We start from the raw sequence: 13,147 nt of genomic DNA on the forward strand, positions 1-13,147 counted from the left end.
TTTCCAGTATTGCCCGCAATATGGGAAAGCAGCAGGTCACCCACAAAAATCTCTCTGCAACCCCCCTGTCCCCCCATTAAGCCAGCTGCTTATATTGGGTAGGATAAAGATTACATGGGGAGCCCTGGCTGGTTTGGCTCAGTAGATAGAGTGTCAGCCTGGGGACTGAAGGGTCCCGGGTCTGATTTCGGTCAAGGGCACGTTCCTTAGTTGCAGGTTCCTCCTGCATGTACCTTGGTTGCAGGAGGCAACCAATCAATGTTTCTCACATCGATGTTTCTCTGTCTCTCCCTCTCCTACTCTCTCTGAAAAATCAATGGAAAAATATCCTTGAGTAAAGATTAACTAAAAAATAAATAAATAAAGCTTTTAAAAAGAAAGAAAGATTACATGGGGAAATAGGCAAAAGGAATAAGAATGGGTATGCAAAATGGGTACTACAGGCTAGGGGAAGTAGGCATTGTGGGCTGGGGCGAGACTCCATTGTTTGGGCAACCAGGTTGTTAATCTTTCCATGATAATAGGCAGTTCTCAATGAGAGTGAACCTCATTCCAGGTTGACTCCCAGGTCCCAGGAGCACACAACTCCCAGCCAGGTCAGAATGTAATAAGAACAAAACAATCAATGTTAACAGAGCACGATTACTATTTCTTATAATATAGCTAGTCCCCAGTATTCTACTTCTGCCCCTAACATGATGGCCCTGAAAAGGCAGAATAGTTACAAGATCTGCCTCACCTCATCAGAAAGGTCCAATTGTGTGAGGAATGATGGAAGATGATGCTTGGAAAGCAAATTCTGCAGGATCCTGAATGCTGCTTAGAGATTTACTCTTGAGTGTAGCAAGAAGTTTTTAAGCAGGAGGATGGCACGGACTTTTAAGAGAAAGACACGGAGCAGTAAGACCCACTGAAAGGAAGAGAAGCCAAGAGTGTAAGCTGAGGTGGGAGCAGGGGCATGTTTGAAGGTGAATCAATAGGATTTGATGTCAGCAGATGAGGGTGAAGAAGAACTGACAGGTTCACATCTTAAGAACTGGGTGGATAGCGATGCTAAAATCCCACAAGGCAATTCAGAAGGCAGCATAATGAAACACAGGAAAGCATTCTTCAGATGCATGCATATGCAAAGAGCATGTCCATTCACTAACAAGACTTTTAAATGTCTCCTGGATGAAAGTTAGCATATTCACTTTTTTGTTCGGTCAGCCAGCATTTACACTGCTGGCTTCCAGGTGTGCTAAGGATATGCGTGGAATCCCAGCAGGACCTTGTGACTGCCTAAGTATATGGCTCCTGACAAGTTGCCCAGCCTCTCTAGACCTGGATTTCCTCATTTATGAAGTAAGCATTTCACAAGATGCCTGCCTCATAGGATTGCTTGAGGATTCAATGAGACAATAAAAGTAAAACAGTGAGCAAAATTCTGAGCCCAGAGGAAGCATTCAAAAGATGTTAATGATTATCAGCATTGTTATCTAAATAGATCCACCTCTGGGGACTACCTGCCAGCCTAAGTGCCCTCAAGTAACTTAAAACACAGATTCCACACATCCCACCCAGACCTGCCACAACCAGGACGATCTGGGGGGAGGATAGAAACAGGTCTGCGTCTACATTATTAATATCATATCAGAGAATACTGCTGAAGTAGAGAAACATGAGTTTTAATATCTGAAGAAAATATTAAGCTTAACCTCAGCTGACTTCCATTTTCAGTTATTTCTATGTATTTAAGTTATTTCTATGTATAGCATACCCAGAGATACTATACCGGTTTGATTCCAAACCACTATGATAGTGAGCCATAATCTTTTTTGTTGGCAGAGGGTCTTGTCTTCAATTTATTAAAAAAAAAAAAAAAAAAAAAAGCAACATTTGTGAAGCGCAATAAAGGGAAGTGTAAAAAAAAACAGGGTACACCTGTACAGATAAAGAGAGCTCATAAGGATTAATCTTTAAATGGATCTACCACTTATCTTCCTTTCTTCAGATATCCCCCGGCCATACGAGGCCTTAACTCTGGGCTGGAGTTGCATTTACGATCACCTCTATTCTTCCAATTTTAAGGCTCAGAGATCACTTGCATGTAGCCACACAGAATTTGCAGCACTGAAGATAAGACCTGAGTCCAACCTGTTCCAAAGCCCAGACTTTCCCACAGCCTCTACTGGCATCTACCTCTATGCTATTCGTCAACACAAAAACACAAAATATCTGCAGGGGCTTAGAGCTCACATGAAGAGGAAACACACAAAAGCATCCTCCTGGTAAGAGGGACACGGTTCCCAGGTCCCACTGAAAAGTGGCAGGTCTGACTTAGGATGAAGGCTCACGCTGTACAAGGAGGCCCTGTGCTCCAACACCCCACAGAGCAGGTGTCCCCTGGGACAGTGGTCGGCAAACTCATTAGTCAACAGAGCCAAATATCAACAGTACAACGACTGAAATTTCTTTTGAGAGCCAAAAACCGACTTCTGCACATGGGCCACGAAGTTTCAATCGCACGGTACGTGCGCGCCCGCCCGCACGTGGTATTTTGTGGAAGAGCCACACTCAAGGGGCCAAAGAGCCGCATGTGGCTCGCGAGCCGCAGTTTGCCGACCCCTGCTCTAGGAGATACACAGGAGAAAGAGGAGTTCCTGGCAGGGGTCAGAAAGGCAAATTATCTACTTGACACAACTGAATGGGCACTAGTTCACACCTCCCAGACAGACCAGATGCAGGAATATAAAGACACACACACACACAAAAAAAAATCAAGAATAAACCACAGGCCCTAGCTGGTTTGGCCAGTGGATAGAGCATCGGTCCGTCGACCTATGAACCAGGAGGAGGTCACAGTTTGATTCCCAGTCAGGGCACATGCAGGCTCAACCCCAGTAGGGGTTATGCAGGAGGCAGCCAATCAATGATTCTCTCTCATCATTGATGTTCCTCTCTTTTTCTCCCTCTCCCTTCCTCTCTGAAATCAATAAAAACATATATTTAATTTTAAAAATGAATAACCCATAGGAGATACTTATAAAATTTGTTACGTTGTTTATTTCACTGCAGGGATTTAGTAGGGACTTAGTAGTAAATTTCAATACACCTTTGGGATGTTCTACCTCTTGTTTGCCAAAACTCACCAAATTAAACCTTAAGAAAGAGGAACAGGCTAAGAGCGGAGAAAGAGCCCTGGAAAGCTCCCCCAGCCTCCACCTACCTTTGGATTTCCAACTGTTAACAAAGAGCAAGAGGTATTCCGAAAATGGTGCAAAAACCCTAGTTTAACATGAAACATTTCTATGCATTCACAATCACCATAGAGAGGGCTGGATACAGCCAACCTCTCTCAGCCACCCTAGCACTCAGCCATTTGCATTTCTCCCTCGTGTCATCAGCCTTCTCTGGGAAGAGTCTCCAGAGAGTGTGTCCTGACACCAGTGGCAGTCTCCACAGCAGCATTCGCTTTCCTGAGCCAGCTGCAGGGGAGGGAGCGTTTAACCACTCTGGTTTGCCTGAGGCATCTGGCCCAAGCCCTCCTAAACCCCCATTTCTGGAAACAGGTCCTGCATTGCTACTCCCCAACCTGCTGACCTCTGGGATAAGGGTGGACAGAAAAATACAGAGCACAGAGCACACACACACACTCACGCACAGGTTGCCCAGTAGGGAAGAGGGCTATCACCAGGGAGTCTCAGGGGAAATGGGCAATCTAGTGCCCAGCTGGACACAATTCACAAGCTTGGCCACTTATTTCCAATAATGGGGAAGAGGAAGAATTATTCAATAAACCATGATGGGAAAATGAGCTGTTTGGGGGGTAGGGGCTATCTCATATCAAACAGTAAAAGAAGTTCCAGGTGCCTTTATTGTTAGAAATGACACAAGAAAGCTAAAATGCTCATGGAGATTTAGATGGTGCTGAGATTTTTTAAGAACATTACAAAAGCTCAGTTTAATGAACAGTATCGGTTTTAAGATAACTGAACTAAATTAAGAGACAAATGAAAATCTGAAAAAATATTATAAGCCCTATTACAAATAAATTCACATTGAAACTAGTGTTTTTAACCTTTCTACTTAGAAAAACAATTTGTGTACTCAAAGTTGACAATGAGTGGCTTAAGCACATAAACCACTATTAAGAGGGCAAATTGGTCAAATCCTGTTAGAAAACAATTTGGCTTTCCACCAGTTGCTCTACTTTTAGAAATATAGAAAAAAAGGAAAGATGCAAGAAAAATATGAACATGGATGTACATTACATCATCGTACACAGAAACAAACTGTGTTCAACAGAAGTGAAAGGCTGCATAAACTATCACCATGAAATAGCCTATTTTGAAGATGAATGCCATAAAGAAATGTTAACCATAGGAATTAAGGGATCAGGATCAAAACCAGTTTTATAGAAAAGATGTGTGCACCCTCGGGTGTGCTTAAAGAGGTTTCAAGAGAAGGCTTAAGAGACCGCCAACGCATCAGCACCTGTCACTTGGCTAACAGAACTAAGTCATCCTTTTCCTTTCTTCTTTTTCTATAGTTTGGAATTTCTTTTTGTTTGTTGGTTTTAGGTTACCTTCTAGCAGGTTTTTTGGAATTTCTTGCAGAAATAGAAAAACATACATTCTCTTAAAAAATCCACAGCAATTACCAATAGCCAATAATGTACAATTCCTCTCAGACCCCAAGTCCAAATGTGCTGTGAAAACACCGAAACCCCGGTAAGGTCATCTGTATACAAGTCAGTGAGCTAGTTATTGGTATCTTTAAGATAAGCAGCTACTAAGTTTACAAGTTTAGAAAGCAGATGAAATTTGAGAAGTTGGAAACTTGGTGGTTGTTCTCTTCAAGGTGGGCCTTGTCTCCAGGCAGCACTTCCTCCTGGCTGGGCTCATTTCAGCTTTCACGCCTGCAGCCAGAGGGGTACACAAGAAAATCACTAAGGTGCCCCAGACTTTTAAAATTCCTCAAACTGCAGAAGGTAAAAAAAATACAGGATAGCAACTGTGATCAACAATTGACTTCACAAACACTTGCCTTTTTTAAACTATAATACCGGAATGACAATGGAGGAGTGGCTTAAAACAGAGAGTCAGTCTCAACTTTCCATGAGAATTACTTGGAGTGCTAGTTTAAACCCTACCCCCCCACCCCACCCCCCACCCCCGAGTTTCCAATTTTACAGAATTGCTGTGGAATGGGTGCTGGAGAGCTTGCATTTCTAACAAGGCTCCCTGGTGATGTGGATGAGGCAGATGTGGATGCCACACTCGGAGAACAGCTGCCCTAAACTTTAGGGCCTAAAGGAAGGTAATAGATGTTTCCTGTGGCCCGACCACCTCACAACTCCAGTCGATAAGAACAACAGTGCGTGTAGAATGCCTTCTCCCCGGACTGAAGAACAAGTGTCCCAAGAGAAGCAGCTCAGCACAGCGGTTTGGAACACAGGGATGCTGCTCCACACCACTTACTGGCTATGTGATCCTGGGCAACTCACTCAACCTCTCTGGTTCAGCGCCTTCAAGGAGGAAAACAGACAACCGCTCCTTCCCCTCCAGCAGGGAAACCAGAAATGAATGCCTACTCAAGTCATTCAAGAGAAGTCCTCACCTTCCCATTTCCATGTACACACGTTTCCAAAATCCACAAATAGGAAGTGCTTCCAGAGCGCCTGGCCCTGCCTGAAGTTAAGGAGATGTTTGCCTCTTTCGCTATAATTTATAATAAGCGGACCTATCCTTCTTCCCCTTTCAATTAGGGAAGGGCACCAAACAGCCGAGGTCTGTTCCACACACACACACGCTGAGTACACGGCAATCAACGCCAGCGCAGGAGGATCCCCTAGGAATCTCTTCGGATGTGTGGGAAAGACGAAAGGAGGGTTAGGGTCGAGAAACAAAAGATCTAACCATCAACCAAGTGTGATTCAAGTCCAAGGGTTCAGGCCCACCGAGCTCCTAGTGCCGGCTCCTCCAGGTAAAACTGAAGAGCTTCACCTCTGCGGGGCAGACTTGCACCTGTGTGTGTGTCCACCCAGCTCAAGGACCTTTCAGTGGTTTTAGGACCACAGGACTCCCGGGAAGAACCCACTACCGGCCTCAAGACCCTGAATTGCTTCCCTAGAGGCTAGAGATCCCTGTAAAACCTCTCCCCGTTGTAGACCTCAAAGGTGGGAGTGGATATATTCGCAACTGGAAAGGGGCTGGTGGTCAAGGACGTACTCCAGTCATGGCTATGTGTGTCTCAGGCAAAAAAGAAAGCCGCGTTCAAGCGTCTCCGTTCTTTAAATACATAATAAAGCGTTGTTAACCCACACGAAATTTGCCACAACTAAGTACTAGGGCACGCAGAGTGAAACGTACATGCAGAGAGAGGGTAAGAGACAGGCACGGTCCCGGACACGGAGGGAGCCGGCGGAGCTGGAACTGGGCTGTCACCTAAGGAAAATCGGAAGAGGTGGGGTCACTCTTGGGAGATGGCAATGGTCCAGGGCACTAATTTGGCTTTGGCTGAAGTGAGACCAAGCAAGCTGTTCCTAAGCTGCTTGCTTAGAAAGAAAGAAAAGGGTGCAGCTTTAGTTCAGAAGTGCAAATCCCTGAGCCTCAGGGGAGGGGGAGCCGGCTAAGGTTGGCGGGTTGGGGAGATCCAGTCTGTTCTCCCGCGGGGCAACCTCCTTCTCCTTCTCCTCCTCCTCCTCCCAGGCGAGCGGCACGGCAGGGAGACCCAGCGGCCGCACCATCAGGGCTCCGGGTCCCCCTCCGGGGCCCGCTCCCGCCCGCCCCGCTCGCCGGGGTGCCGGCGGGAAGCACGCGGCCGGCGTGGGGCGGCCCCGTCCGCAGCCAGAAGCGCCGGTGGAGCGCGCTCGCGGGTTCAGACCCGGTCCCCACCCCCAGAGGCAGGCGCACGCGGCGGCGGGATGACAAGCTCGGGCGGGGGCGCTCACCAGAAGAACACGCGCGAGCAGAGGTTGGCGTTCTGCAGCGGGTTGGGCTTCACCTCCGTGTACACCGGCAACATCTTGCCGGACGCGCGGCCGCCGGCCGGGGTGGCGCTGCTCCGGCGGCGACGTGTCCCCGCTGCTCCTGGAGACGCCGGCGGGGATGCTGCAGCTCCGGCCGCCTCGCCGGTCCGCTCGGCTGGCGGCGCAAAATCACCCGCTTCCGGGAGGAGAGTCCAGCGGCCCGCCCCGTCCCCGCCTCCCGCGCCCAGGCCGCCCAGCCGCCGCCGCGGCTGCTGCTGCTGCTGCTGCTGCTGCTGCTGTCCCCAACGCCCCCGCCTGGAGCCGGGAGTCGGAGCCGCGAGGCGGCGGGGTCCACGGGGGGGGAGCGGGAGGCCGGGCCGACGCTGCCGGGGGCCACGCGCTGATGCGAGGCGAGGCCGGGGCGCTGTTGGATGGGGATGGTAGGGGGGCCCCGGTACCAGAGGCCCACGTGCTCACACCTGGTCGCACACTTGACGGAGTTCGTGCTCCGACCTAAGGCACCAGCTAAGCAGAGAAGGGAGGCGCCGGCTCTGCCCGCCCCCGCTGCTCAGAAACGCCCCCTCGGCTGCGGGTTTCGGGAGACCTGCAGAAAGCTGCCAGATGGCCCTGAGCCGGCGCCCTCTAAGCTCGCTGTCCTCTTTGGGACCAAACAAGGGTGCTGTGGGAGGCCCTCCAACCTGGGAGCGAATGTCTGACCTGGACAACAGGTTATCTTTGTAGAGCCGCAACACGTAAACAAAGGTCACAACATTAGAAGAACTCAGAATTTGGAAGATGAAAGCATGCTGTCATCTCACGTGTTGCTTTATGCTGAGGACCTCTGTGAGCTTTTTGCTGCCCTCTTAGATTGGGAAAGGAATATGGGGAGAGAGAGAGAGTGCACTGAGAATGAAAAGGGGATCCCATGCTAACCTGACAAGCTCAGGGAAGGCCTGGGTGGTGGCCTTGCAACCTCAGAGACCTAAAGTAACCACAAAGAAGGGTCTGAAGTGAAAATTATTTTAATTAAGAAGCAGTCTGTGGTGGGTAGTCATGTCCTAGGCCAGTATCTTCCCTGACAAAGATCAACTTTGACCTTAACTGAGCCTATTGTCTTTTTGCATCTACAATAACATACCTTTGGAATGGCAAGGTAACTTCCCCTTTCTCCCCCTCCCCCTCACCCCCGACCCTCTCAGGGCACAATCAATGCACCAGGGCAGAGACCACAAATTCCCTCATTGCTGTTGTTACCCTGTTAATTGTTGACTGTTAACTAATCTGTACCCATCTATGTAAAAGAAGCTTGTATCTGTCATTTCACTTTTTTTAAATTTATTTTTATTGATTTCAGAGAGGAAAGGAGAGGGAGAGATAGAAACATCAATGATGAGAATCATTGATCAGCTGCCTCCTGCACACCCCACACTGGGGATTGAGCCTGCAACCCGGGCATGTACCCTGACTGGTAATCAAACTGTGACTTCCTGATTCATAGGTCGAGACTCAACCACTGAATCACCCCGGCTTGACTCATTTTACTTTTTATCCAATCCCTGAGGTTTCCTCCACTAATCTATTGCCAATGTATTTCATGTGAACCACTTAAGTCTCTTCTTTTGACTGTGGTGTATAAAACAATGTGCAAAACTGCCATTCTCTAAAGCACTATCTCAATCTGTTGAGATTCTGCTTCCCGGCAATTGTCTACAGTTTGGTTCAAATAAACTCACAAAAATTCTGTACAAGGTTCAAATGTTTAAGTTAATAGCATTATGATTTCTTTCACCCTGTTCTCAGAACCTAGTGAAGAGTAGCAAGTGGTACATGCTTTTCTGAACACCAGTCTTGCGCATTTCTGGGGTCCTTACCTCACTTTTTTTTAAATATGTTTTTACTAGAGGCCCAGTGCACGACATTCGTGCACTGGAGGGGAGTCCCTCAGCTCAGCCTGCACCCTCTCACAGTCTGGGACCCCCGTGGGGAGCGGGCCTAACCCGGCAGGCAGACATCTCCTGAGGGGTTCTTAGCGCTGCCCCAGAGCAACAAGCCCAGCTTCTGGCTGAGCGGCACTCCCCCTGTGGGAGCGCACTGACCACCATGGGGCAGCTCCTGCATTGAGCGTCTGCCCCCTGGTGGTCAGTGCACGTCATAGCGACCAGCTGTTCCACTGTTCAGTCGATTTGCACATTAGCCTTTTATTATATAGGATTGATTTCAGAGAGGAAGGGAGAGGGAGAAATAGAAACATCAATGATGAGAGAGAATCATTGATCGGCTGTATCCTGCACGTCCTTCACTGGGGATCAAGCTCACAACCCTGGCATATGCCCTTGACCGGAATCAAACCCAGGACTCTTCAGTCTGCAGGCTGACACTCTATCCACTAAGCCAAACCAGCTAGAGCCTTACTTCACTTTTAACTGTGATAATGCCTGAATCAAGAAGGTATTATCCCTATTTTACAGATGAAAAAGATGAGGTTCAAGGACAAAACTTGTCCAAGGTTCAGTGGATACAGCGTTGGCTTGCGGACTGAAGGGCCCCGGGTTCAATTCCGGTCAAGGACACCTGCCCAGGTTTCAGGCTCATCTCCAGTATCTCCAGTGTGAGGCGTGCAGGAGGCAGCTGGTCAATGATTCTCTGTCATCATTGATGTTGCTATCTCTCTCTCCCTCTCCCTTCCTCTCTGAAATCAATCAATACATATATATTTTTTTTTTAACTTGTCCAAGGTCTTAGAGTCAGTAAATGATGAAACCCGATTGAGACAGCTCCACAGACCAGCATGGTCTGGATAGTCAGTGTAGGAAATAGGCCTCTGTGATCCATCTCCCACATAGTCAACTTTTAATGGAACCGGTTACTGAATTTCCCTGGGGCACACAGAATAGAGGGAGGAGGGAGGAGGATATAAGAACAAAGAAATGTGGACAAGAGCCAACATCATGGTGGAAACACCTGCCTCAACTAGACAGGAGGAGGTGGAGATAACTAGAAAAGGCCCAATCTTTTTAAGTGGCCCAATGTGAGACAATAAGACCTAGGTGAGGTGTAAGGAAACAGGTGACCCCATGTACTCAGCTCATGAGGAACTGAAGGAGGGACTGGACAAAGAAGCTGTGATTGCTACTCCATGTATGCCAGTACAACCGGATGGACACCCGCTCTCCAGAATGTATTAAAAGTCTCATTTTCGCCATACTTCTGTCTCCGAATCTGTTATTTGAATTTGGACAGGTGAGTATTTCTCAGTCAGTGTGCATGAAAAGTGCCCAGAACCCACTGTTTGAAATTGGACTATCAACAAATCAACAAACGACACGTGCTGGTGAGGATGTGGAGAAAAAGGAACCCTCGTGCACTGCTAGTGGGAATGCAGACTGGTGCAGCCACTGTGGGAGACAGTATGGAGATTCCTCAAAATTTTTTTAAATGGAACTCTCATTCAACCCAGTAATCCCACTTATGGAAATATATCCCAAGAAACCAGAAACACCAATCAGAAAGGACATATGCACCCCTATGTTCATAGCAGCACAATTTACAATAGCTAAGATTTGGAAACAGCCTAAGTGCCCATCGGCAGATGAATGGATTAAAAAACTGTGGTACATCTACACAATGGAATACTATGCTGCTATAATAAAAGAAGGAACTTTTACCATTTGCAACAGCATGGATGGGCCTGGAGAGCATTATGCTAAGTGAAATAAGCCAGTCTGAAAAGATAAATATTACATGATATCACTCATATGTGGGATATAATGAACAACATAAACTGATGAACAAAAATAGATCCAGAGACTAAGAAACACTGATCAGACGGTCCAACCTCAGAAAGAAGGCGGGGCGGGGGGGGAAGGGGGATAAGAGATCAACCAAAGGACTTGTATGCATGCATATTAGCATAACCAATGGACACGAACACTGGGGCTGTGGGGGCTTGTCCTGGATGGCAGGAATGGAGGGAGGGTCAATCAGGGAAAAAGGAGACAAATGTAATACTTTAAACAATTTAAAAAAAAGAAATTGGACTGAAAGAACAAAATCTTGGACTCCCACTCATAAGTCCCTAGTTATTTCATGTCATCAGCAGCTTCTCTTCCCTTCAACCCTAAATAAAAGATCAAAGGATACAAGTTCATGATGTTTACAGAATTACTTTATTTTTCTATGATAATTACCCATGTGCCTTGGCTAAAATACTTTCAGTTGTGCAAGATGAATAAGTTCTACAGAACTACTAGTAGGGTACAGCAATGTGACTATAGTTGACAACAGTGTGTATTTGAAATTTGCTTAGGGAGTAAATTTTGAGTGACCTCAACATAAAAAAGGAAAATGGTTAAGATGTTAAATGACAGATATGTTGACTGGCTTGGTTGTGAATATTTCACAATGTATATGTACAGTAAGTATGTGGTTGTACAACTTAAATAAATACAATTTTTAATTGTCAGTTATACCTCAATAAAACTGCAGAGGGGAAATGGCTTTTAAAGAAAGCCTGACTGTATTCAAACATTTTTTATAAGGCAAATTGTTAGTAATTGTTAAATGATGAGTGATGGGGTGGGTATTAAAATTTTTTTAATTTTTATTGTTGAGATTATTACCGATGTCCCCCAACCTTCCCTTTGCTCCCTTCACCCAGACCCTCCCCCTCCCCCGTCTCCCTCTGGCTCTAACCACATTGTTGTCTGTGTCCATGTGCTATGCATATATGTTCTTTGGCTATTCACATTTTTTCATACCACCACCCCCCCACCTCCCCTATTATACTATTTTCTTGATATTTCATGTATGTTTGAGAATTTCAATTACAGAAAGGAAGATGATTAGAACTGAATATTATAAGAAATCTATGATTATTCAATTACCTATCTTTATATGTTAGCTCTTCCTCAGATAATGCAGTCTATAAACCTAAATAATCAGCCCTCGCCTGATTTTAAAGTTCTCTTTGAACTTCCCTAAATTTTCTAGCCCTGTAACTCAAGCATGTCAAACTCACAGCCTGCCAGCCACATGCAACCCACAATGTATATTTTTGCGGCCCAGCCAATATAATGGTGTGAGCAGTTATTTCCAATTATGAAAGGAAATAAGTCCAGAATTACTGACATTCACCTTGGGTCAGTTTTAAAAGTAATCACTATGAACAAGATTTCCCTCAAAGTAGGAAAGATAGTAGCAGAGAAGAGAAGCAAGTGTCAGGAAAAAAAAGTGAATTTTATCCTTGCTTTCATTGCCATCATTACTTTTCAAAATAAACCTATGTTTCTATGAAAATTGAAGCTTTTGTTATTTTGCAGCCCACATAAACTTAAACCTTGTTTACTTGGCCCGTGTTAGCCTTTGAGTTTGACATGCTTGCTGTAAATGCTCAGCTACCAGTTCTACTTCAAAGATGAGTCACTTACTCAAGTTAGAAGTCTAGTGACTTCCCTTGTCAGACTGCCCCAGACTACTCTTCCTACTTCCTGTAGGATTATTATGAGCCTTACAACTTGTGAGTGCACTTTTAAAACCTAAGGTAACAAACAAATAAAAGGGTAGGAGCTTTTTTTTCACTCATTCAACAAATGTTTAGTGAATGTCTTCTGAGTGCATGACCACTAGGCCAAAAACAGAACTTGCAAAGCTCTGTCTGCACTTGGTTTTTGTTTTTTTAAATATATTTTTGTTGATTTCAGAGAGGAAGGGAGAGGGAGAGAGAAATAGAAACATCAATGATGAGAGAGAATCATTGACCAGCTGCCTCCTGCATGTCCCCTACTGGGGATTGAGCCCACAACCTGGGCATGTGCCCTTGACCAGAATCGAACCCGGGATCCTTCGGTCCACAGACTGACGCTCAGCTCTATCAAATAGTTCAATACTATAACTAAAAAGACAATAAGAAATATCTTTCATTCAGAAAGAATGTGGGAAAATTAGAATCCTCATATATTGCTGGTAGTAATGTGAAATAAGACAGCAGCAGCATTACCATATAACCCAGAAATTCCATTCCTAGGTATCTACCCAAGATAAACTAAAACATTCACACAAAAACTTACACATGTCATAGTAGCACTATTAATAAAAGCTAAAAAGTGGGGGAGGTGAGGGGACTAAGTGTCCATCAACGGATGATTGGATAAATAAGATGTGGTATTACATACAATGGAATATTATTTGACAGTCTAC

At 45.9% G+C, this 13,147-nt stretch overlaps 1 protein-coding gene and 1 long non-coding RNA gene across 3 annotated transcripts in view; both read right to left on the reverse strand.

The window, feature by feature from the left end:
- ABCC4 (ATP binding cassette subfamily C member 4) overlaps positions 1-7,425 on the reverse strand; it is a 234,138-nt gene extending 226,713 nt beyond the window's left edge. For both annotated transcript variants that reach the window (XM_054719888.1, XM_008143997.3), the window contains exon 1: positions 6,935-7,425. In XM_054719888.1, coding sequence (XP_054575863.1) covers positions 6,935-7,008 — 74 coding nt within the window. In that variant the 5' untranslated portion in view covers positions 7,009-7,425. The remainder of the gene's footprint in view (positions 1-6,934) is intronic.
- Positions 3,839-6,194, reverse strand: LOC129149954 (uncharacterized). The gene is made up of 2 exons (XR_008556761.1): positions 6,154-6,194; positions 3,839-4,900 (listed from the first exon to the last, which is right to left on the reverse strand). It is a non-coding gene; the product is annotated as an uncharacterized LOC129149954 (long non-coding RNA).
- Positions 7,426-13,147: the final 5,722 nt, after the last annotated feature.

This window comes from Eptesicus fuscus, chromosome 8 (assembly GCF_027574615.1).
Source record: "Eptesicus fuscus isolate TK198812 chromosome 8, DD_ASM_mEF_20220401, whole genome shotgun sequence".
NCBI classification, from domain to species: domain Eukaryota; kingdom Metazoa; phylum Chordata; class Mammalia; order Chiroptera; family Vespertilionidae; genus Eptesicus; species Eptesicus fuscus.